At 42.3% G+C, this 22,911-nt stretch overlaps 1 protein-coding gene across 2 annotated transcripts in view; it reads left to right on the forward strand.

Moving 5' to 3' along the window:
- LOC117263568 (semaphorin-6D-like) overlaps positions 1–22,911 on the forward strand; it is a 501,073-nt gene that overhangs the window by 407,363 nt on the left and 70,799 nt on the right. For both annotated transcript variants that reach the window (XM_078176102.1, XM_033637073.2), the window contains exons 19-20: positions 21,622–21,680; positions 21,894–21,947. In XM_078176102.1, coding sequence (XP_078032228.1) covers positions 21,622–21,680; positions 21,894–21,947 — 113 coding nt within the window. The remainder of the gene's footprint in view (positions 1–21,621; positions 21,681–21,893; positions 21,948–22,911) is intronic.

Here is a 22,911-nt window from a genome sequence, read left to right on the forward strand (position 1 = left end):
TCAATCTCTGTCCATACAACATAAAACTGAGGGTGTGGTACTCCTACATGTGCACGACTAAAACCAACCTGATCTCACAGAAATGCATGAAATGACAGCGACCTCTTAACACCGCATTCTGTGGTGACAGCACGTAATGGGTTGAAATTACGTGCCGGTACCATGGAAACAATGCCAATGTAAAGTCAATTAGGATCCTTTGTCGTGGTGGACACACGGATTCCCTGATTCAAAAACGTCACGTCAACCTCGTTTTCCTCAATGATATCTTTAACATTCCTGTATACATACAAAAACACGAAAGTGTCCTTGATAACTCAACAATATGACAGGTTAATGTCAAGGCCATAAAATAAAATAAATGTATTTTGCCAGCTTTTGATAGCGTAGGGCTTTAAGAGCATTGTGCTGTGGGCGGATGGGGCGCGTTCCACTACTGTTTTGTAGCTGCTGTCTGCCGTCTGTGGGCTTCATTCCATTTCAAATTGCCATCTGTCTGCCGTAACCAAATCCAAACGCCACTAATAAATAAGAAAATAAGAAAAAAAAAAAAATAAGGCTGAGCACGGAAGAACCAGAGAAGAAACACCATCACATGGAGCCGTCTGCCCCTGGCAACCCGGCCACCCTCCACTCCACCAGGGAGAGCGGACCCCAAGCCAGGGCCACAGAACCAGCGGCCACCCAGCCCCGACCTGACCCGATATTATTTTTGCTTATTTCATTGTTATTATTGGTTTACTTTTTAGTAGTATTGTATTGTCTAAGGATGACTCATTTTAGTAACAATCTACAACAAAAAGAAAAAAACAGAAAAAAAACAAACAAAAATCATTTTATACACTGGCCCTTCGAAGTGCTCTCTGAAACTAGACCTGGCATGGCTTGTGTCCAAAAAATGAAAAAAAAAAAAATCAAAACTTTGTCATAGAGCTAAAACAATACATCATTGGAAAGGTCTCAACCTGGAGAGTAACATACGCCAGTATGATGATTCTACATGGCTCCAGCTTTGAAATACTGACCTTTGAACCTTGACATCAGTGCATGTTTGAAGGCTTATAATTGAGCAACGAAAGGGGGTACAGACATGGGACCAACTGTTATGAAGGGCTCTTGACCTCAACTATCATGTGAGTAGAGTCAACAACTGGGGGTGCTGTCAGATATGGGTAAAATATGGATAAAATTAATTTTCACCCATTTAAAAATTAGATATTTAAAATCTTATCACACAAATGTGTTTACCATCCCCTTAAAGTCCACAGTGTACTCTCAATTCAGTATTTACAACTTCCAAATCTAGGAAAAACACTTATATTTTTAAAAACTACAATTCCCTAGGGCCGCGCCATGCAGCTTGATGTGATGAGATTGTTAGTTTACACTGAGCTTGTTGTGTACTGATCTATACACTGAGCTGCTCTGAAATCTTTTGGGACAAGTTTCAAGTCTTTCAGAGGAAGTTTCAGGGACACTCCATAGCCTCCATAGAGTCAGAGACAGAACCTGAGAGCTGAGATCACACCAAAACAAAGTGTTGCATCCTTGGAGTGCACAGAACCTGTAAATGTTCTCTCCTTTAGCAAACTTTCTGCAGCCATTTATAGGCCGTAATTACATTTCACAGCCAGTGAAACCTGTTAATGCCTCTACTGTGGAGCCTGAATGCGGAGAACATGAAAATACAATCAGCAACAACAATCTGATCACTTGGCTGTATTTTATAACTGACGCAGTCTATTTCCATCCCCTCCTCCGAGTTGCTCCCTGGTAGATGAACGAGGCGTTTAGATGCCCGAGAGGTTTCTGGCTTTATGGCAGCTCGCCGTCGCAACAACCTTCTCCCATTCTCTTTTCCCTCTCCTCACTTACAGCTCAGCCCACGCTGGTGGAAATGTAGCTCCAGAGATGGAGGAAATATGGTGATGGAGGGAGGGAATGAGTGATAAGGGAGATAAATATTGAGTGACTGAGGGGGCGGAGGAGTTAGCAAATAAGTGAGGTAGAGAGAGGTAAATTTAGAGCAAGGGAAGAGAGGAAAGCATAATGATTTCATAATAAATCCAAACTTGTAGAGTTCATTCAATATGATAGACATGTTCTACAGCTCTTCTTCTGTTGCATGATTCATTTAGCCATAATTGGATTAGGTGGTCTGCATTTCTACTGGTATGTGCAGGGGGAACGTTTGAGAGGATACAGTGTGGCCAAAAGTATGTGAAAATCGCTTTGGCTGCTCATACAGTCTTCATTCTCCTGGTTTCAGTCTTTCCAGCAGATTTTGAACCTTGTGGCAGTGATTTGCATCCATACAGACATCAAGGTGAGGGTTGTAAAGAGCTTTGGATAAAAATTTTATATAAATACAGCATTTAGGCCTGTGTGCAGACCAGTCAAGTTCTTCCAGAGCAGACTGGGAAGCAACCAACGATTTTCAATCAGGTAGCCAGTGTTCACTTCCCACAAGACTGTAAATCCAAACCCTGTTCTTTTTTTCTAAACCCAACCACATACTTTTGTTGCCTAAACCTAACTACGTGCCTGTGCTGGCTAAACATAACCACTTGCATTTGTTGTTGAAGGAAAAAAAAACGTCAATTTGTGATGTTGTACTGATGTAGTATGTTCAATTTGAAAGAGACTGTATGAAACTATACATTTCTTGTGAAAACAGAAGAGTATTTTGAAAACAGACAACACGTGACATGCTTAAGTTGACACGGCGTTCTAGAACATCAATGCACCCAGGGTACCTTGCACATCTTATGTAGATGTGGAAAGCTCTATATGTGACGAGGTCGGAGTGAGAATGTGTTGGACATTGTGCATGAGGACACTGTCATGTTGAAATAATCAAGCATCTTCCCCAAACTGCTGCTACCAAGTCCCTGAGGACAGGGTCTGGCTATGAGGTGATTTTGGTGAAGTTTGTACAACAGTACAAAAGTCATGATGTATGGTGTTTACATTTTTCTGTAAAAAACAGTATGACACTTTGTATAATGACAATCTGATCCATTCAGTCCAATAAAGACTGGAAAGTCCCATTAATGTGTGTGGGGAGTCACTGTGTGCAACATGGGCTTTAACATGCAGAATCCTTTTTGGTGCACCCAGTAAGCAGCTTGAATGAATTGGGCACCATCTTGGAACACAACCCACTGTTACATTTGTACATTACTAGCAGACATGATGGAACTTCACGTTGTGACAATATGTGGTTAGGTTTATGCACAAAACCATTTGCATGTTTTGGCGACAAATACCTGGTTTTGATGGCACGATGTCTGCTGGAAAAAACAGTGCTGTTTTGGTGAAAAACAACACAAACAACCTTTCTTGACGCACTTCTGGCAAGAAAGCAGCAATGTCTTGGTAAAAAACAATACATTTTCATGACACCTTCTTGGCAATAAACGCAAGCGATGTCTCGATTAAAAAACAACACCTTTTATTGCACTCTCCCAGCAAGAAATACAATGATGCCTCAGTGAGGACCAACCACTTTTCATGGCATTATTCTTGCAGGAAAATCAGCGAGCTGAGAAACAATCGCTATTTGTGGCAGTATCTCTTTCTTCATCTGCAACATGTTGGTCTGGAGGTTTAAACTTGTGTTCTCTCACAGGGTTAGGGTTAGGGTGATTCAAACTAAACTTTAATCTCTGTCAGAGAAAACTGATCTGAGTTCAGACCGTTTACTTACAGCACACCTACACTCACAGATAACTGGGCCTCCTTCCTGCCTGTCAAATAGCATCAACCCAGAAACCTTCTCCAGTCCAGACTGAGAGGAGTCCTGCGAGGATCAGATGTGAAGTGCGGCGGCCGGTGGCTGCAAGCAGAGCTAACTGTTAACAGCCACCGCTGCAACTAACAAACTCCACAAATCCCTTTGGGGGACCAGCTTTGGTCACATTTTAGTCTTTTTTATACTTCATAGTATGCAGTGATGAAAACAACTGCTTTTTGTGACACTATCCCCATTGGCAAAAAAGCAAAGGGTTGCTAAAAAAAAACCCCTAGGTTTGGTGGCTAAAAAGAAAAAACAGCGATGACCTCTGAAGAAACTAGTTTTGTTTTTTGTTGGTCTTGAACAATGGTCTGCAGCTTGGGATGCGTCTTGCCAGTGTTACTTTTGACAGCTATTTTAGATTTAGTCTTAGTCTCAAGAAGAAAATGTGTTTTTTCATCACGCATGTGTCAGTGTCTGTGTCCTCCTGTCAGCCGCTCTGTCTAAAACCCATCTTTTTCCCAATTTTTGCCATGATTTTGGCTTTATTCTAACATACATTTTTGAGAACTGTTAGATTTTAACCTTATCTTACATCGAGTGAGAAAGTGATAGCCATCGGGCACCGATTTCACTTGTTCTACAAGTCGCTGCCAAAACAACAGCTGACTACCTCTTGACAGCGCGGGAAAAACACGGAAACTTACCTGAAACCTTCCAGCAGGCCCACTGTCTGGGCCATCGACGGTAAATTTCCAATCCTGGGTTATATTCTCCTATATCATCCACTTTCTGCTGTATCCAAACCCACCCTCCTCCTATTGATCTGTGATTACAAAACACTGCGGTCTCCTCTAGAGTCCCCACACATAAGGTTTCTGTCTACGGTGGCTTACATGGAGTGCTATAAGCTAGAGAAAGTAGCTTCTTGCTAAATATAAACTCGCTACGCCGTCACACATCGCACCATTGCTGCCGTAGTTGTTATCTTTTTCCTAGGCCACCTGATCTGCTCCCATGGGTCCACTCACCTCACCCCACAACTGTGACAGCTGCCTCCACAAGTCCCGGATCATCGCTGAATTGGAGCAACGCATCTCCAGCCTATACTGGATCTGGAATGAAGAAGATCGCCTTGACTCTGTGGTTACCATAGGTGCCATAGGCAACACCTGTCCTCCTGCAAACCCAGCAGATCTGGACTCCACCATCCCAGAACCTGGTACCAGCTCCTCGCCACAAGTTGTCATCAATTCCGCCGGCTTGGCCCCCGCTGAGCAGCCAGTCCCGGCTCCTGATGATGCCGCCTCAGCCTCACCTACGCCTGCCCCCTCAGTTCCAGCTCCACATCCCCCCGCTGAGGAACCGTGGCTGCTGCTGGGGGATAAGCCAAAATGGGCTTGGAGGAGTGCAAAGGCTACTTTCACTTTTAGTCCAAATCCAAAGCTCAGAGCTAACACCTCCACCCCCAACACAGAGCCGTGGTCCAGGATAAATGGAAAATGTTGAGGGGGGTCAAACCTACTACCTTTCCCACCTTGTGAGCTCCAACTGGAAAACAGATTTAACGTCCTGAGTGTCAAGGAATTCCCTCCGCTGAAATCTGACTCCTCTCCTCCTGCTGACCCCGTGAATGCTTCGCTGCCAGTGGCCAAGGGGGTCTGTGGACCTGCTCGGGGACCATTGGTCAGGTCCTCGACCTCCTCCTCCCGCCGGAAGATGGTGAAGGATGCTGCTCTCAGAGCGAGACGCTCAGTGGTCTTCCCTGCCTTGGAGGGACAAGTGAGCCCCCAGCTTCAGCTGTGTCCTCACCACACATCCTATCGACACGTCCCTCAGAGCGGAGGTGGCTGCCTCCTCGTCCTTGTCCCTTATTCCCTCCAACCACTGCGATCGTGGGTGACTCCATTAGGAGGATTTTTTTATTTTTTTTATTTTTTTAATTTTTATTTTTTAACGTTAGCACTCACTGTTTTTCAGGAGCAACTGTCCCAAAAATCACAGACAAGCTCCCGGATTTACTGCACTCTTTTCCGGACTCCATTAAAAGCATCATTGTGCACGTCGGTACCAATGATGTTGTCCAAGGTCACACCAAACTGCTGAAGAATGACTTTAACAGTCTGTTCTCCACATTAAAAGACTGCGGGAAGTCCATATTCATCAGCGGCCCTCTTTCCACACTTGGCCGTGGCACAGGGCGATTCTCAAGACTCCTCTCTCTCCACTCCTGGCTCTGTGCTGCCTGCAGTATGCACAGTTTTAACTTAATCGATAATTTTAACTTACTTTGGAATCGTCCCTCCTTCTACAGGCATGGCAGACTTCACCCGAGCAAACTAGGTAGCTGCATGCTAGCAGCCAACATAATGCACACTGTACACACCACGGAAAACACACGTCCATGACTGTCCATGTGCCACACCCCCTCCTCAGTGCGTTCCCCTTCTTCCTCTACGGATCATTCTGCGAGCACTGGCTCCCACAACCTCTCCCTTTACAGGCTCCAACTGCAACTGCCACTAACCACTACAGCCAGCTCCAGGTCAAATCCCAAACATCCTACAGTTCCCAGCCCTTCACAACATGTTTCCACCGATTATGTCCTCCCTCCCTCAAACATTCCTGTAATCATCACTGAAAGGCCCTACTCAATCAAGCCTCACTTTGCTCACAGACGTGCCCAGAATTTACTACCCATTACTATTTCTCAGTCCTCGCAAGCCGTCCAAAAGCAACGTCATCTGAAACTGGCTCTATTCAACACACGATTTCTGAACAACAAAAGCCTTATCCTGAATGAATTCATCACCGACAATAACCTGGATTTTCTTTGCATCACTGAAACATGGCACAAACCCCTGGACTATTTTTCACTTAGTCAGACCACACCCACCGGATTCACATACACGGACAAACCTCACCCTGAAGCCGCGGAGGTGGTGTTGCTGCTATTCACCAGAAGGACATCAAAATAATCACCATATCCATCCCTGCAGTTAACTCTTTTAAACATCTTGTCTTCAAACTCTCTGGTCCGACTCCCCTGGTCTCTTCCATCATCTACCGTCCCCCCAAGCCACACCCCTCCTTCCTGTCTGATTTTTCTGTTTTTTTGACCCAGCTCTGCGCCATTTCACGTTCTGTTCTCCTCCTCGGCGATTTTAATCTCCACACTGATAATACTGTCTGCAAATCTGCCATTGAATTTCTGGATCTTCTACATTGCTTCAACTTGACACAACGGGCTCTAGTTTCCCGGCGCAGTGCAGGGTGGCAAACCCCGCGCAGAGCTAGTTTCGAGCAGCGCAACCCGAGGCGCGCTCAGTTTGGTAGTTTGGCAGACCGAGGTGTGCTGAGATGGGTGTGGCGGCGCAGCAGGGGGAGGTGTCGACAGATCCAGCTTGGCGCAGTGACAGTTTCGTGCCAAAAGGCTTCGCCGAAGGTGCGCTAAAAGAAGCGCTTTGAAACCGCCGCTGTCACCCCCATCCTCAAAAAACCCGGACTCACTCCCGACATCATGACCAACTTCCGGCCCATCTCCAACCTCCCCTTACTGTCAAAAAATCCTGGAGCCAATGTTGCCACTCACCTCAAAACCCACCTCACCTCCAGCGACCTGTTTGAGACGTTTCAATCAGGATTCCAGTCACAACACAACACTGAAACAGCTCTTCTCAAAGTCACCAACAACCTCCTTCTCTCCGCCGACTCTGGACACCTCAACATCCTCATCATGCTCGACCTCACTGCTGCATTTGACATGATTAAACACTCCATCCTCCCCTCCCATCTTAAAACTTCTTACAACATCACTGGCACGGCTATCTCCTGGTTCAGATCATATCTCTCCAACAGACAGCAATTCATCCATATCAATAACTGCACCTCCTCCACCGCTCCTCTGTCCCAAGGCATCCCCCAGGGTTCTGTGCTTGGTCCTCTCCTTTTCATCCTTCATCCTCCCGCTTGGTAACATCATCTGCCAAAATGGCCTCCATTTCCACTGCTATGCCGACGACGTCTGGATCTACATTGCCACCAAATCCATCACTACAGCAATCTGCTCCACACTTGAAAATTGCCTCACTGAAATAAAATCCTGGATGCAAACTAACTTTCTACAACTCAACTGTCTAACAACTAAACAAATCAGACATGATCGGGCCCAGTTCCCTTACTAAAAACCATCCATAATTTCAGCCTTAATGTTACAAATTCTACACTTTCTCCATCTCCACATTTACGCAACCTCGGAGTCACTTTCGACAGCAACCTTTCATTTGAACATTTGAACTGCACGTTAATCATATCACCAAAACCGCAAAACATAGCTCGGCTCCATCCCCCACTCACCTTCTCCACTGCAGAAACTCTGATTCACGCATTCATAACATTCAGACTCGACTACTGCAATAGCATTCTGTATGGTTCATCTTCTAAAGTCCTCAACAAACTACAGTACATCCAGAACTCTGCTGCCTGTCTCCTCACCCAGTCCCGCTCCCGCGACCATATCAGGCCCATCCTCCAGAACCTCCACTGGCTCCCAATTCCTCAACGCATTCAGTTCAAAGCCCTCCATAACCAGGCCCCATCTTACCTCACTGACCTGTTGCACCGTCACACCCCCTCCCGCAGTCTCCGCTCCTCTGATGCAAATCTCCTCTCTCTACCACACAGGACCAAGCACACAACCTGGGGGGACAAAGCCTTCTCCACTGCTGCCCCCTCCCTCTGGAACTCTTTCCCCCAACACATCCGTAACTGTACAGACTTAAACTCTGTCAAATCTTCAAAACCCACCTGTTCAGGCTTGCATTCAATCCCGAATCCTTCTCTTAACTGTGTTTTACTGCTCTTATGTTGTTTTTATCTTGTTTTTTTTTTTGTTTTTTTGTAAAGTGTTTTGAAAAGCGCTATACAAATAAAATGTATTGTTATTATTATTATTATTATTATTATTCAGTATTTGTCATTTTTATCGTTCTGGATTTTTTTTAGTTTGAGTCTAGTTTTAGTTAAATTCATGACATTTTGTCAATGTTTAATCATTATGATTTCTATGGGTTTTTTTATCTTTAAACTAGTCCAGTGAGGATAATTCATGTATCAGAAATTAGAATGAAGGTGACGGGTTGTATAAAATTTTCATTTAGACAAATAATTTCTGCACACTTCCAAACTGTCATTTCTCCAGCAGTGCTTGACAGATTTAAGGGCTGATTTACGAGCACACACTTACTGATCATCATTTGAAAAGCTCAACATCTCTATTTATGCTCTCAAAAACTTTGTCACCACAAATAACTAATCTGAGACAACTAGAACAACTAGTACCCAGGTTCATTGTAAACTCCAACTTATCACCTGACTGTTAAGAAGCAGAGAAATATCTTCATTAAAGCCTGAATTATTCTTCATCTGCAACATGTTAGTCTGGAGGTTTAAACTTCTCACAGGGTTGGTGATTCAAACTAAACTTTCATCTGTCTGAGAAAGCTTTTCTGAGTTTAGACTGTTTACTTACAGCACAGCTACACTCACAGATAACTGAGCCTCCGACCTGCCTGTCAAACAGCAGAAACCTTCTCCAGTCTGGACTGAGTGGAGTCCTGCGGGTATCAGTCTGTGAAGTCCGCTGCCGTTCAGTAGCTAACGAGCGGAGCTAACTGCTAACAGCCACCGCTTCAACGAACAAGCTCCACAAATCCATTTAGCAGCTCCATCATCCACAGTCAGACACACATGGCTGATTATTTACTGTTGAATTGCAGCTCTCGACTCGCATCAACCACTCTGAGTGTTTCTGCTGGCTACCGAAACATTCTGGTGCAGACTATTTACCAGAGTTTACCAGGCTGTCGCTCATGCAGCATTTGCAACATCTCATCGTCCACCATTAACATTTTCATCACGTCTCGTCTTGTCAGCGAAAATGAAACATGGATCTATTTTTAGTTTTTATTATCAAGATCTGTTTTTAGCTTGTCATCGCCTCGTTTTCGTCATCGAAAAAAGGCTGTTGACGAATAACTTTCCTCATAGTTTTCGTCAACAAAATTATCACTGTGTCTCACCCGATGTCACACCATCCACCATCCTCTGCACCTCCTGATGGCAAAGACAGGTCATATGCTACGTCATTTAATTAATATTGATATGATACCCATGTAGTGTACAAATGTAACATTTTTGTGGTTTGCAGAAACAAACCATACCAACATTTTCTTCTGCCGACCGGGCTGTGGAATATGGAATCCAATTTTCTGTCTGACAACACATCATATGAACTACTTCTGTTCGAACCTAACCACAATCTATAATAGGCCAAGGTTTTACAGGAAGTTACCACGCCATATTTATCTAGCAACAACATCACACCACTGCATCTGCTCATATGAAAACAAGGGTGAGAGAAGGGAGTTATGAAGGAGTGCAGAGAGATGATCGAAGAAATGAATAGAAAGGACAAAAGTGATAAAACATGGAAAACAAAGTGCCAAGGGAATCAACAGGAAATCTGACGCTATTAGAGAAACTAGGAAAAAGCTGAATGTGTAAATAAAGTCAACAAAGTCTGAGCAGGTGAAAACTAACACTGATGTCCTTTTGTCACTTTTTTTTTATACCATCAGAAAAAAAAATAAATAAATGTTTCTTCTCCCACTCGATCACTCAGGTGGAAAATGTTTTTGCCAATACAGACAAAACGTGATAAACAGAGCTGGAAACACGTTGTGCCAAATAAACAAGGGCGTGGGCTGAGCACGATCAGGCTGATGAATGGTTCTGTGTCAGCACGCAGCAGCTTGAGAAACAATGTACCTTTTCACTCTCTCAAATGTTCCTGGGAAAATACCTGTCCACCTCCAGAAACATCACGGCAACTCCGACTTCCTATTGATGCTTTATGACTGTAGGTTGGTTCACTGGAGTGTCGTCAAATGTTTCCTCTTTTGTTTTTGTTTTTGGAAAAATAAATCATGAAAATACTCTGGCTGGCTTTGAAAAAAAAACACTGCTAGAACTATATCATTACCGCAAGACATTTGATTTTGCTTGTGGGTGTGATGGCAATGTCAGTCCATCTGTCCAACTCTAAACCAGATGTCCCCAATACTACTGGCCAGATTTGTGTAAAGTTATTGGTGGATAATTATGTCTTCATAATTAAACCATAAACTACAGAGTTAACTCAACACTTTTCAAAATGACCCATTTGAATGTTTTAACAAATTACCATGTTTTCTAGTTTAGGTTTGATTTCGTTTAGGCGGCCTAAACTACTTGATAAAGGTTAAAGAGAGATTGTGGTCGTGAACATTGGCTGTTGATCGCCATGTCAAAATCAGAACCCTCCCCAATCACAGTCAGAATAACAACTGTTACTGTGTCTCCAAATTGAGAATAACGTTAGTTCGGGCAGGAAACAATGTCAAGCTCAGCTTGCATCCCAGCTACATCAGCTTATTTTAAGCAGCCCAATCAACTGATGGATCAGCTGATTGATGACATTGATTACGATTATTTTGCAGGAGAAATAAACTGTATATGTGGATGATTCATCAAAACATTTATCTTGAATATTTGATTCAGTGTTTGGAAATGTGAGGGTCTGCCAGTGAGGCATCTTGGGAGTTAGCAAGCCAGTTGGGAGTTTGGACTTCTAAGTTCAACTTGCCCCGATCTAACCCCCTCTTTCAAAAACTATTTCTGATCACTTTTATCTTGTGTTTTTTGCCTCCGAGCCAGTAATAGTCCTGGCCAGAGGCATAATGTTTTCAGGTTTTCCATACATCGATTTTTTTTGCATGTACACAATATCTCAAGAACAGCTTAAGGGAATTTCTTGAAATTTGGCACAATTGTTCACTTGGACTCAACAATGAACTGATTGGATTTTGGTGGTCAAAGGTCAAGAGTCAAGGTCAATGTGACTTTGCATCTGTCTCAGTCGCTTGAACATGATATCTAAAGAACACTTTAAGGGAATTTCTTTCAATTTGACACAAATGTCCACATGGCCTGAAGAATACAGTGATTAGAATTTAGTGGTCGAAGATCAAAGGTCACTATGACTTTACAAAACTGTTTTTGGACATAATTCAAGAATTGTTATGCTAATTATGACACACAAATGTGTGGGATATGGGCAATTTCGAGTCTCAAATCAACCTGCATGTCTTTGGACCCGGAGAAAACCTGTGTTGACTCAGGGAGAACATGAGCTGAGGTGACAGTGCTAACCACTGTTTGTGTTTTGTGTTGTCTGTTGTTTACACAGCTGACAGCTTTTTAAAAATGGCAGTTGCCAGTTCTGCATTCGCTCATATGTTTGACCACTAAACATACATGTCACACATGACATGATTCCTCTTGTTCTGAAATAGGAGCTAAAAAAGTCCCTCAAAATGGTGTTCTGTGATCTAAGATCATTCCCAGTTCTACACACAACAACACAATAAAAAGGGGGGTTCTTAGAACTATGAAAAGTTCCTCCAGGCCAAAAATGTCTATAGGGTTCTTAGCTTGTCCTCATAGGAGAACACTGTTTGGTTCCTGGTAGAACCTTTTACTAAGGTTAGACCTGGAGTCCTTTCAGATTGTTCTATCCAGAACCTATCCATCTTCCAAGGGTGCTAACAAGAACCCACCCAGGGGGGTTCTACCAAGAATCCCTTCATATCCCAAAGGTTTCATCTAGTACCCACCCAGGAGGGACTTGAAAAATAGTAACAGATTACATTACTCATGGAGTCTTGGGCTTCATGAGGCTTTTTAAGGGCCAGAGCTGATGTGGTCCAGAACAACCCACAACACTCACAGTTCATTGAAGCATTACTACTACAGCCATTACTAAATACTACTTAAATAGTGCAGTTGAGTAGGGAACCAGCTCGATTCCAAATTAGAGCCAAATACAAAATGCGAAGTAGTGGGTATGTGTTTAAAGATAATAATAATAATGTGACCATGTGGTGTTGGATTGTGTGAAATGATGGTAAAGTTATCAACTATGACAGAACACAAGTAAAATTGATTGATTTAGGGGATTTCAGATACAACTACATTTGAAAATACCATTATTTGAGGGAGACAATCGTGTAAACATCTGTACTTTCAACAATCCTTGAAGAACTCTTTCTTTTAGAAAAGGTTCTTTGGATGAAATGGATTCTTAATGGAGCCTGCATTCAAATAGAATTTGTGAGCTCGTGTTTACGACATGGGAAGTCATGAACACGAACTTGTGGACTTCAGTTTCCTCTAATGAGATCGTAATTGCCACAAGAGGGGGGCATTCACATGGACTCTTCTTGTAAACATGGTAAGCACTACCCCTTTCAAATGCGGCATAAGTCTTACAAAGAACTTGTGCCGTGTTTGAATGTTATCCTTGAAAATCTCTTCCTTCCAAAAAGGGTTCTTTGGATGAAAATGATTCTTAATGGAACCCTTAAGCGGAATTTATACTTCTGAATCAATGCTGTACCTATGGTGTATGCTCTGCGTCAACACAGAGCCTTCGCCGTACCCTACGCCATAGCCTGACACGCACCTCCCCAGAAATGTAACTACACATCGCAGCAACGCAGACCTCCTGTCTATGTTTGTAAGCTGAAACCATTTCCCTCAGTGGAAACAAAGCTTTTATTCACTTTAATTTCACAGATAAAAAACAATAAAATTGTAAAGACAATAAAGCCCCCACAAAATAACATTTTAAGTCTGGTGTTTGATTTATCCTGGCTTCATATGAGCAGAGAAAATTAGGGTGATGTATACAATGTGAAATGCCATAGGCTTCTGCTAATAATGTTAGTATGTTTTATTTGTTCGGAAAACGTGTTTAGCTAAGACCGTTGTTTTGTTGGTGAACCTTGTGAGTTGTAATGTTACATTTGTTGAATGGTTGCTGTTGTTCCTGGCTTAATATGAGAAGGGGAAAAGTCTGCTAGCCACTAGGCTAATTTATACATTGTAAAATGCCTTAGGGTTGTGCTAAAAACATTAGCATGTTGTATATGTGGGGAAAATGTGTCTGTGAATCTTGGGAGTTATAATGAAGCTGATTTGGGTTCTTGTGTTTGAAATTGTTGCTATTAAGCCATGTTTAATGTGTGTTTAATATGTGTTTAATGTGTGTTTTGGGTGTGTTTTAAATCAGCTAAACTTTACAGCACTTTACAGACACCCCATCGCCAATTAATATTTTGGAGTTGTAACTGCAGTGTGACACAGACACACCACCGCACAAGTATGCATGCTCACAACGGCGTAGGCTATGGACATAGGTTACGGCGTAGGCTCTGCATGGAGCTAACGCACAAGTATGAATCCCGCTTTTGTCTTACAAAGAACACCTGAAGAAGCCTTTTTTCTTCACAAGCAAATGGTTCTGGGTGGAGACTCAGCCCATTCAGAAAGAACCTTTTTGGAACCCTTATTTCTTAGAGTTCACTGTTTTAAAGTTACTGAATGAAACTCCTGCAGATGTTTCACAATGAAATCCAAATGTGACAGTGAGGGATTATGTCATTTAAACTTTTAATATAAAGGATTTGCAGAGGGAGTATTGATTTCCAATGACAGGAGCTTAACAGCAGCCAGCAGCAATTGTAGGCAGTTAGTTAATGAAAACAGTATTTCTGTTGGAGAAGTCAAACCAAGAACAAAGTGGTGACTATGACATGACTGTAGTGGAATTAGTGCTGTGGAAATTCTCAATGGCAGAAGTTTTGAGTATGCATTGGAGAAATTAGGAATAAAAGCATGCCTCTCTCTCTGCCATTTTTTCTTTTCTTTTTTCCTTTTTTTTAATCAAGGTTTATTTTTCAGTTTTTAAAGCCTCCCATTACCCACCCATCCACTACACAGACCCTTCCCACCCTAAACTAAATTAAGAAAAACTAAAAAAATAAAAGAATTTAACACAAAATAAAAGTTTTAGAAAAAAATGAATCTAAAAAAAATAAAAATAAAAAATAAATATAAATAAATAAAAAAGGGGAAAGAGGATAGAAGAGATGTAGATCTGGATTGTGAATTACTAGTTACTAGTGAATTACTACTTTCTGCGAGCAACTGAGCATCCGATTCCTCCACAAAGTCTAAAAAGGTGCTCCATGTTAAGTAGAATTTAAATATCATTCCTCTCGTGATGTATCTGTTTTTTTCTAATTTAAATGACTGCATGACCGCTCTTATCCAATGTGCAAAAGTAGGGGGCAAAGCTTCCTTCCATTTTTAACAGTATCAGTCTCCTAGCTAATAAAGTGGTGTAGGCCAGCAGATTTGCCTGAGTAGCATTTAAGTGTGCACCAGCTGGAACAACACCAAATGGCACTCAGAGGAGAAGGTTCAAGTGGGTAATGCAAGACAGTAGCCAAGGTGTCAAAAATCAACTGCCAGAACTGGGTCAGTGTCGGGCAGGACCAGAACATATGAAAGAGACTAGCAGTATCTTGTTTGCACCTGTCACACATCGATTCTAGTTTAGGATTAATTTTCGCCAGTTTCTCTTTTGAGTAGTGAAGGCGGTGGACCACTTTAAATTGAATAACACAATGTCTCGTGCATATCGAAGATGAATGTATCCTTTTAATGATATGATCCCAAATTTCCTCTGAGATAGACATCTTCATATCCCTCTCCCACTGAATTTTAAGAGGTTCAAATGGTACTTGGTCAAGAGTGTTGATCATAAAATAAAGTTTACTAATATACACCTTTCCCGCAGGGTTGAGTTTAAGAATATGATCCAATTGGGTTTTTGGGGAAAGAACTGGAAAGTGACTAAATTTAGAATGACTAAAATCCCAGACCTGGAAGTGAGACTGTGGTAAATCAAATTTTTCAGAGAGCTGATTGAAAGATGTAAAAGTGTCAATAAATAGGTCCTCCAAAGTATGTATCCCTTTGAGTCTCCAAAGCTCAAAGGTTCCATCAGCGATAGAAAAAAAAAAGCCAGATTTTTTTTGCGGTAGGGGTACTAATGGGAAGATCTTTCAATTCGAAGGCCCGTCTAAATTGTTTCCCAATCTTAATAGACTCACATATAATTGGGTTAGTAGTGAATTTGGATGTAGGGTGAGCCCAAGGAAGTGTTGAGAGAGAGTGTAAAGATGTATGAGAGACAGATGATGCCTCTAGGACTAACCAACATGGAATTTCGGTGCCTGCGGACTTGGACTGCCAGTAGGACAATCAATCTATCAATCAATTTTATTTATAAAGCCCAATATCACAGGGCTTTACAGCATATGACATCCCTCTGTCCTTAGGACCCTCACAGCCGATAAGGAAAAGCTCCCCCAAAAAAACCCTTTAACGGGGAAAAAATGGTAGAAACCTCAGGAAGAGCAACTGAGGAGGGATCCCTCTTCCAGGACGGACAGACGTGCAATAGATGTCGTACAGAACAGATCAGCATAATAAATAAATAATAATAAATACAGTGCCCTTACATTACAGGACGAATAATAATGTTGGAAATTTGGTAAGGCCATTCTGCCAGCTACACAGGGTTTCTGAAGGACAGTTTTGCATATCTGAGGTGTTTTGCCATTCCATATAAATGATGAAATGAGTTGATCTAATGAAAAGAAAAAGGATTTTTTAATGTAAACTGGTACCGACTGGAAAAGGTATAGAAATTTAGGCAAGATGTTCATTTTAATCGCGTTGATACGGCCTGTGAGAGATAGAGGGAGCCCAGACCAGTGTTCCAGATCTAATTTGGTACGACCCAACAGAGGAAGAAAATTACATTTAAAAAGATCATTATGCTTCCGTGTTACAACAACACCTAGATAAGTAAACTTATTAAGTGAGATCTTGAATGGAAGGGAGCTGAGTGGACTTTCGTCTGCCGCAGTGTTAATTGGAATTAGTTCACTTTTGTTTAAATTGAGTTTATACCCAGAGAAAGTTCCAAAATCTTTTAATAACTTCAAGATCTTAGGGATGCAGGTTGATGGATCGGATATAAAGATCAACAGGTCATCTGCAAAAAGCAATACTTTATGCATCTGATCTCTTTGGATACCATGGATACTACTGTCACTACGCAGGGCTATAGCAAGCGGCTCTATCGCTATCGCGAAGAGCAGAGGACTGAAAGGGCATCCCTGCCTAGTTCCTCCATGCAGCTCGAAAGATGGGGATATTGTGTCATTTGTACGTATTGAGGCCTTTGGGGAAGAGTACAGTAATCTGATCCAAGATATAAAATTATCACCAAAACCGAATTTTCATAAAGTAAAAAAAAGATAGTCCCACTCCACGCGGTCGAAAGCTTTTTCCGCATCGAATGAGACCAGCCACCTCAGGGGTCTTGGAAGGATTGGAATAAAGAATATTAAAAAGATGACGAGATTGAATGAGATTGAAAAAGGAGTGTCTATTTTTGACAAATCCAGTCTGGTCTGGAGAAATTATATTAGGAAGGACCGTCTCTAAGCGGTGAGCTAAGGCCTTGGCCAGTATCTTCACGTCAGTATTAAGGAGCGAAATAAGTCGGTAAGATGTACAGTCGAGGGGGTTTTTACCCTTCTTGAGCAGTACAGAAATTGAGGCTTCACATAATGATGGAGGGAGAGAATGAGCTATGAATGACTCCTTGAACATTTCGGCCAGTAGTGGGGAAAGGAGCTTTGAGAATGTCTTATAAGATTCGGCCGGAAAGCCATCTGTACCAATTGCTTGCGTTATTTCAATTTCAGAGATGGGCTCTTCAAATCTGTCTCTAATATTTACATCAATGGAGGGGATCTCCAACTTAGTCCATTAGTGACTGATCCTCAGGGGGGTCCGAAGCGTAGAGTTTTGAATAGAAATTATGAAATGCATCATTTATTTCATCATGATTTGTAGTAACCGTACTTGAGGGAGTTCGAATTTCTGTTATTGGCGAAGCTGATGCGCAAGAATTCTGCCGCATTTCTCTTCCTGCTCATAGTTATTAGAGCGTGACTTCAAAAGGAGGCATTCTGCATGTCCCGTTGACAACATTTCAAATTCTGTTTGTAGTGAAAGACATTTTTTATATAGCTCAGGCGACGGGGAAGAGGCATAAGTTCTATCAAGTTTAAGTATTTAATCCTATAAGACATTAATTCGTTGCATTTTACATTTTTGGGTATAGGCAGAGTACAACATAATCTGACCCCTCATGTAAGCTTTTAATGTCTCCCACAAAGTTGCTATAGATATGTCTGGGGTACAATTTATCTCAAGAAAGGGAGAGTTAAAGCGCCACGGTTGGCGAGATAAGGGTTGGTTTGGTAAAGTTAGTTCGAGAGATAATGGGGCGTGGTCTAAAATTACAGTAGCCTGATAACTGCAACTTCGAACCGACAAGAGCAACTTGTTGTCTAGCAAAAAGTAATCAATTTGAGAAAAGGTTTTATGTACATGGGAAAAGAATGAGTAGTCGCGAGCTGTGGGATTTAGAAAATGACAAACATCCGAAACACCATAGGAATTTAAGAATGAATTAATAACCGTAGAACATTTAGTAAGCAGGGCAGGTTTTGATGAGCTACGATCAAGAGTAGTGGACAGGATGCAGTTAAGATCCCCACCAAGAATCAGGTAGTGTGTGTTGATGTTGGGAGGGCGGGAGAGAAAATCTTTGAGGAATTGTGCATCATTTGAGTTTGGGGCATAGATGTTGGCTAGCGTAACCAGACTATGATATAACTGACCTGTGACAATTATATAATGTCCCCTGGGGTCTGCATCTACCTTGGAAACCGAAAACAGGACATTTTTATTAATAAGAATAGCGGCCCCTCTGGATTTGAATTGAAACTTTGAATGAGAAAGCTGGCCTACCCAACCACAGTGGAGAGCCTGATCTCAATCACGAAGGTGTGTTTCCTGGAGGAATACAATCTGAGTATTGAGCTGTTTTAGATGAGTGAGAACCTTCTTCCTTTCACATTCACATGAGGCCTTTCACATTCCAGCTTGTGCAGTTGATTGACCTACTCATACTGCTCTCTGTTCCAGATGGTAGTGGCATTATATATCACCGCAGGAGAGAAAAGGCACGAGCATCTAATGACAAAGTTGGAGGGAGAGATACAGTCAGTGAGAGATGTATTAACCATCAGTAGACTGGTAGAGGAGGAAAGTTTGGGGTAGAATACAAAAAAGGGAAAAGAGACGAGAAACAAAAAAGAGAGAAGAAAACGATAAAACGAAATAAAAATAATCTAAACACCATACAGTAGCACCCATAACCTGCCACCCCTCCCCCCAGATCCCTCTTCCCCTACTCCCACCCCACAGCCAACCCCAACAGGGGCAAGCATACGCTGTTGCGTACATTTAACAACCAAGCAAACAATGGAGTCCTGCCAAATGGAAATATAAGAAACATATATAGAAAATATATTGGCACTTAGGAATGTTACTGAACTGTTTCAGTGGGAGATTGAAATATATATACATGTGTGTACATACACAAGGCACCTACAGTGTATTAAGGCATTGGTAGCCTGTCTGGCAGTAGCCAGGTAAAGTGAATTGTAGTTTATACAAGTGGTGCCATCCTCATATGGCTATTAAGCTCTTATAAAAATAAATAAAAATATAAAGTAGGTGACACCAGCAGAAATATTTACAATCCCCAGTCATTATAATAAAGTACATACAAAAAACATACAATTGACTCATCCAAAGTTAGACAGCAGATGTGAATGGTATCCTGCATAATAGCTTACCAACTTCTAAACTGAGGTATGGCTATTGTTTAGGAGGCCAGCTATAACAAAATACTATAGAACAGATGTATATAACAACCTCATCTTGCATAGGAAAACATTTTGTAGCCCTCTATTTCCTAGTTGTAAACCTAAATTCTATAAACTGAAATACAGACTGCCATTGAGCCCAGTGAAAAACAGCTAAAAAAAAACATGTAAATAAAGCAGCCAAAATTGTAGGGCCCATTACACTAGGGATGTAAGCAAGAGACAAAAATAAATAAATAAAATAAAATAAAAAGTACCTACCAACAAGAGTATGGGTATGTAGGTATAAACTATAAACAGTGGGCTAACAACATAACACAATTAGCCAAGTACGTCTCAAAATATGAATAAAAATTGTTGGTCAAAGAACTAGCTTTAGTGCAAAACGTGTAAACCATCCAGCCCAACCTCTTTCAGCAAATACGACAGTCATAGTTGTCCACTCCGCCTGTGTAGGCTTGTGTGGCTGGAGTTTCAGAGAGCAGCCGGATGTAAGCTGAGGTGGCTGAGAAATTAACATTAGCACAAGACAGACTGATAACAAGTCGGCAGTCCCAACACCGTGCTATAAATGTTGACCAAAACACAGTGGTTATCAAGTAACTAAACATCTCCGTGATGGTGTAACGTTCACATTGTGCCTTTGTTTACCAGAACTGGTCGTATAGGAAAAGTCCAGCATATGTTTTGGCAAACAGGTAACGTTAACATTAGTTCACATACGGCTAGGCTACCGCCAGCCGGCCAGATTAGCCAGCAGTTAGCCCAAGAAGCTATCAATGACAGCATCTTTTAGCAGGTTAGCAATGAAATCGGTCGGGCGAGGTCCCTCTGTGCCTTCACGCAGGCCAATGATGATATTTCTACGTGACCTTCCCTCTAGATCCTCGCACTTCTCGGATAGGGAAGCCACCTGCTTAGTGAGGTTTTGTAGTTTGATCTCCAGGGATGTAGCCTCATCTGTCCAGTGATTTGTCCCCTTTTCCAACTCTGTCACACGATTGGCCAAGGCCCCAGCCTCGGATCTGACTGCCGCTAGGTCGCCATGTATTTCAGTCCGTACTGATGTAATTTCGGATCTCAAAGATGCTGCTAAACTTTCTATTTTAGCGTCCACAGAAGCACAAATGTCGGCTTTCAGTGCTGCCGGCTCAGATGTTAAATCAGTGCGAAGTGAAGCAATAATACTGAGAACAGCATTGTCCAATGTGGCAGGGTTAGCTTTGTCAGGGCTAGCTCCCTTAGCACGAGGCTGGTTCAGCATAATGTATTACTCAAAAAAGACGTGATAATATCAAAAATATCACCAGAACAGTTGTTTGTTCCCAACTGACAAAAATGGACAGTGTAGAATTATTGAGCAATTGGCAGGGAGCTCCAAAATCTTCCGCCTACCCACGCATCGTAGCACCGGAAGTCATGTTTTTCTTTTCTAACATTTAAGTGATTACCTAGAGAGGTTTTTATTATTCTGCGCCTGGAGCAGGTGCGCAATAAGAACTCCACAGGCAGAATCCATCTCCTGCTCCTCGGCTCTGACACTGCCGTTACACTGCAGTCATTTTGTGGCAGTAAAATCCAGATTTGTTGGCCCTTTAAAATTGATTTGAAGGTCAGATGGAAACGCCGCTGGTGACAGAGGCAGAGACAGTTAACAGCAGGGACACAAAGCCAGAGCTGGAGACACTGTGAGGAAAGTAAATGGCTTCATTTACTGGAGCTGCAGTGAGATATACCCTGTTTCACTTTACTGCCACTGAGACTCAGTATGTGTTTCATGGTCGCCTCTCATTGCCGTCTGTCACCTTCCTTTATCCTTAATTGGACAACCACAGAAGGTGTCGGCTCTTTTTCCTCAGTCGACCTCTTCAGCCTTCAAAGTAAATGATGAGCTGCAGATGAACTATGTGACATAATCTAATTAATATTGTCGCAGCTCGTTATCTGGATGGACATCATCGATTAATTGCCCTGGCAACGGTAACCCACGGCAACTGACATGAGAGGATGAGATGTGTCTGAAGAATTTGATTCTTTTGTTTGTTTAACTTGCTCTCCTCCTCTTCTCTTCTCTCCTCTTCTTCCTCCTCCTCCTCCTCTTCCTCCTCTGGCTCTGTGCAGGGCCGGGTTTGAACAGGATATCGAGGGCGACCACTCGTTTCACCCAGACAGCTGCCATGGTGAGATAAACTCGCCATTTTACAGCCACAATACTTATGATAACAGTTCTAATATGAGGTGTAAACAGTGTAAAAGTCAGTGGATTGTAAAAGTGCAGTAATGATACAGACAATAAACTGGACAATGAAAGAAATGGGCAGAATTTTAAGGGGATACGTGGAGTTTTGTGCAGCAGAAGAATCTGACTGTGGTTGTGTTGTGTTCGTGTGCAGCCGATGTGTTGGCAACCACACGGAATCAGGAGTCTGCAGCCGACTCGGCCTACGGTAAGAAACTCTTCTTATGATGGCTTTTATTCCACTTCAGCAGCAGAGAGTCATGATGTGATATTTAACAGCACCACCACTGGTCAGGTGAGGTATTACACCTCATCATCAGGACAGGACGTCTAAATTGAAGTCCACGTCCAGGGGTTACAGAGCAATATGATCATTCACACTCCACTATGTTCACCAGCTATTTTCCAGCTGTGTCTGTCTGCCATCTGCTGCTGAGCAACCAGGCTACAGTGGCTTCTTACAGCTTCTTCTTTGAAAAAATTAATGTTTTGGCTGACTGGTCTATATTATAAGTCATTCATCAAATACCAATGCTTTGGGTTGGTGGTTCAGGCCGACCACCAACTCAAAGCATTGGTATTTGACGAACTGGGAATGAGACTCAACAATCAACTATCTTTCTCGAGAGTTACATACAGCACTTTTAATCTAGCAATGATGTGCCCATTTTTTTTTCCCCCTTCGGCCGATTGATTCGTTGAATAGTATGTAGAATTTAAGTCGACCAAGATTTTCTTTGGTTGACTACAGCACCATGGGACGGATGAACAATGAGATGATACTCACTATAAAACTCCATAAAGGCCGACGGGAGCTGCAGATTCAGCTGATAACCCTCTAGCTGTGTCTCAATTCAGGGGCTGCAGCCTTCAAAGGCTGCATTTGAAGACCGATTGCGTCAAATCGGTGTGACCAAGGCTGTCCCATTTCGAAGGCTCCTTCAAATGCAGCCAAGAAATGCAGCTTTCTTTCCCAATATTTGGAGGATGCAATAGATGAATCCTTCGTGGCCCAGTTGTAACAGTTGTTAACTAGCTAACGCTTAGCTGTTGTTAACATTACTATTAGCTAAAAGCACACAGCTTAAACAATCCTAACTCAAAAAGTTTACCTGAAAACGGTCCTCCATCATCCTGAAATATATCAAACGGCGGTGTCTCTGGCGGTGAAT

Source organism: Epinephelus lanceolatus, chromosome 16, assembly GCF_041903045.1.
Source record: "Epinephelus lanceolatus isolate andai-2023 chromosome 16, ASM4190304v1, whole genome shotgun sequence".
Lineage (NCBI taxonomy): Eukaryota > Metazoa > Chordata > Actinopteri > Perciformes > Serranidae > Epinephelus > Epinephelus lanceolatus.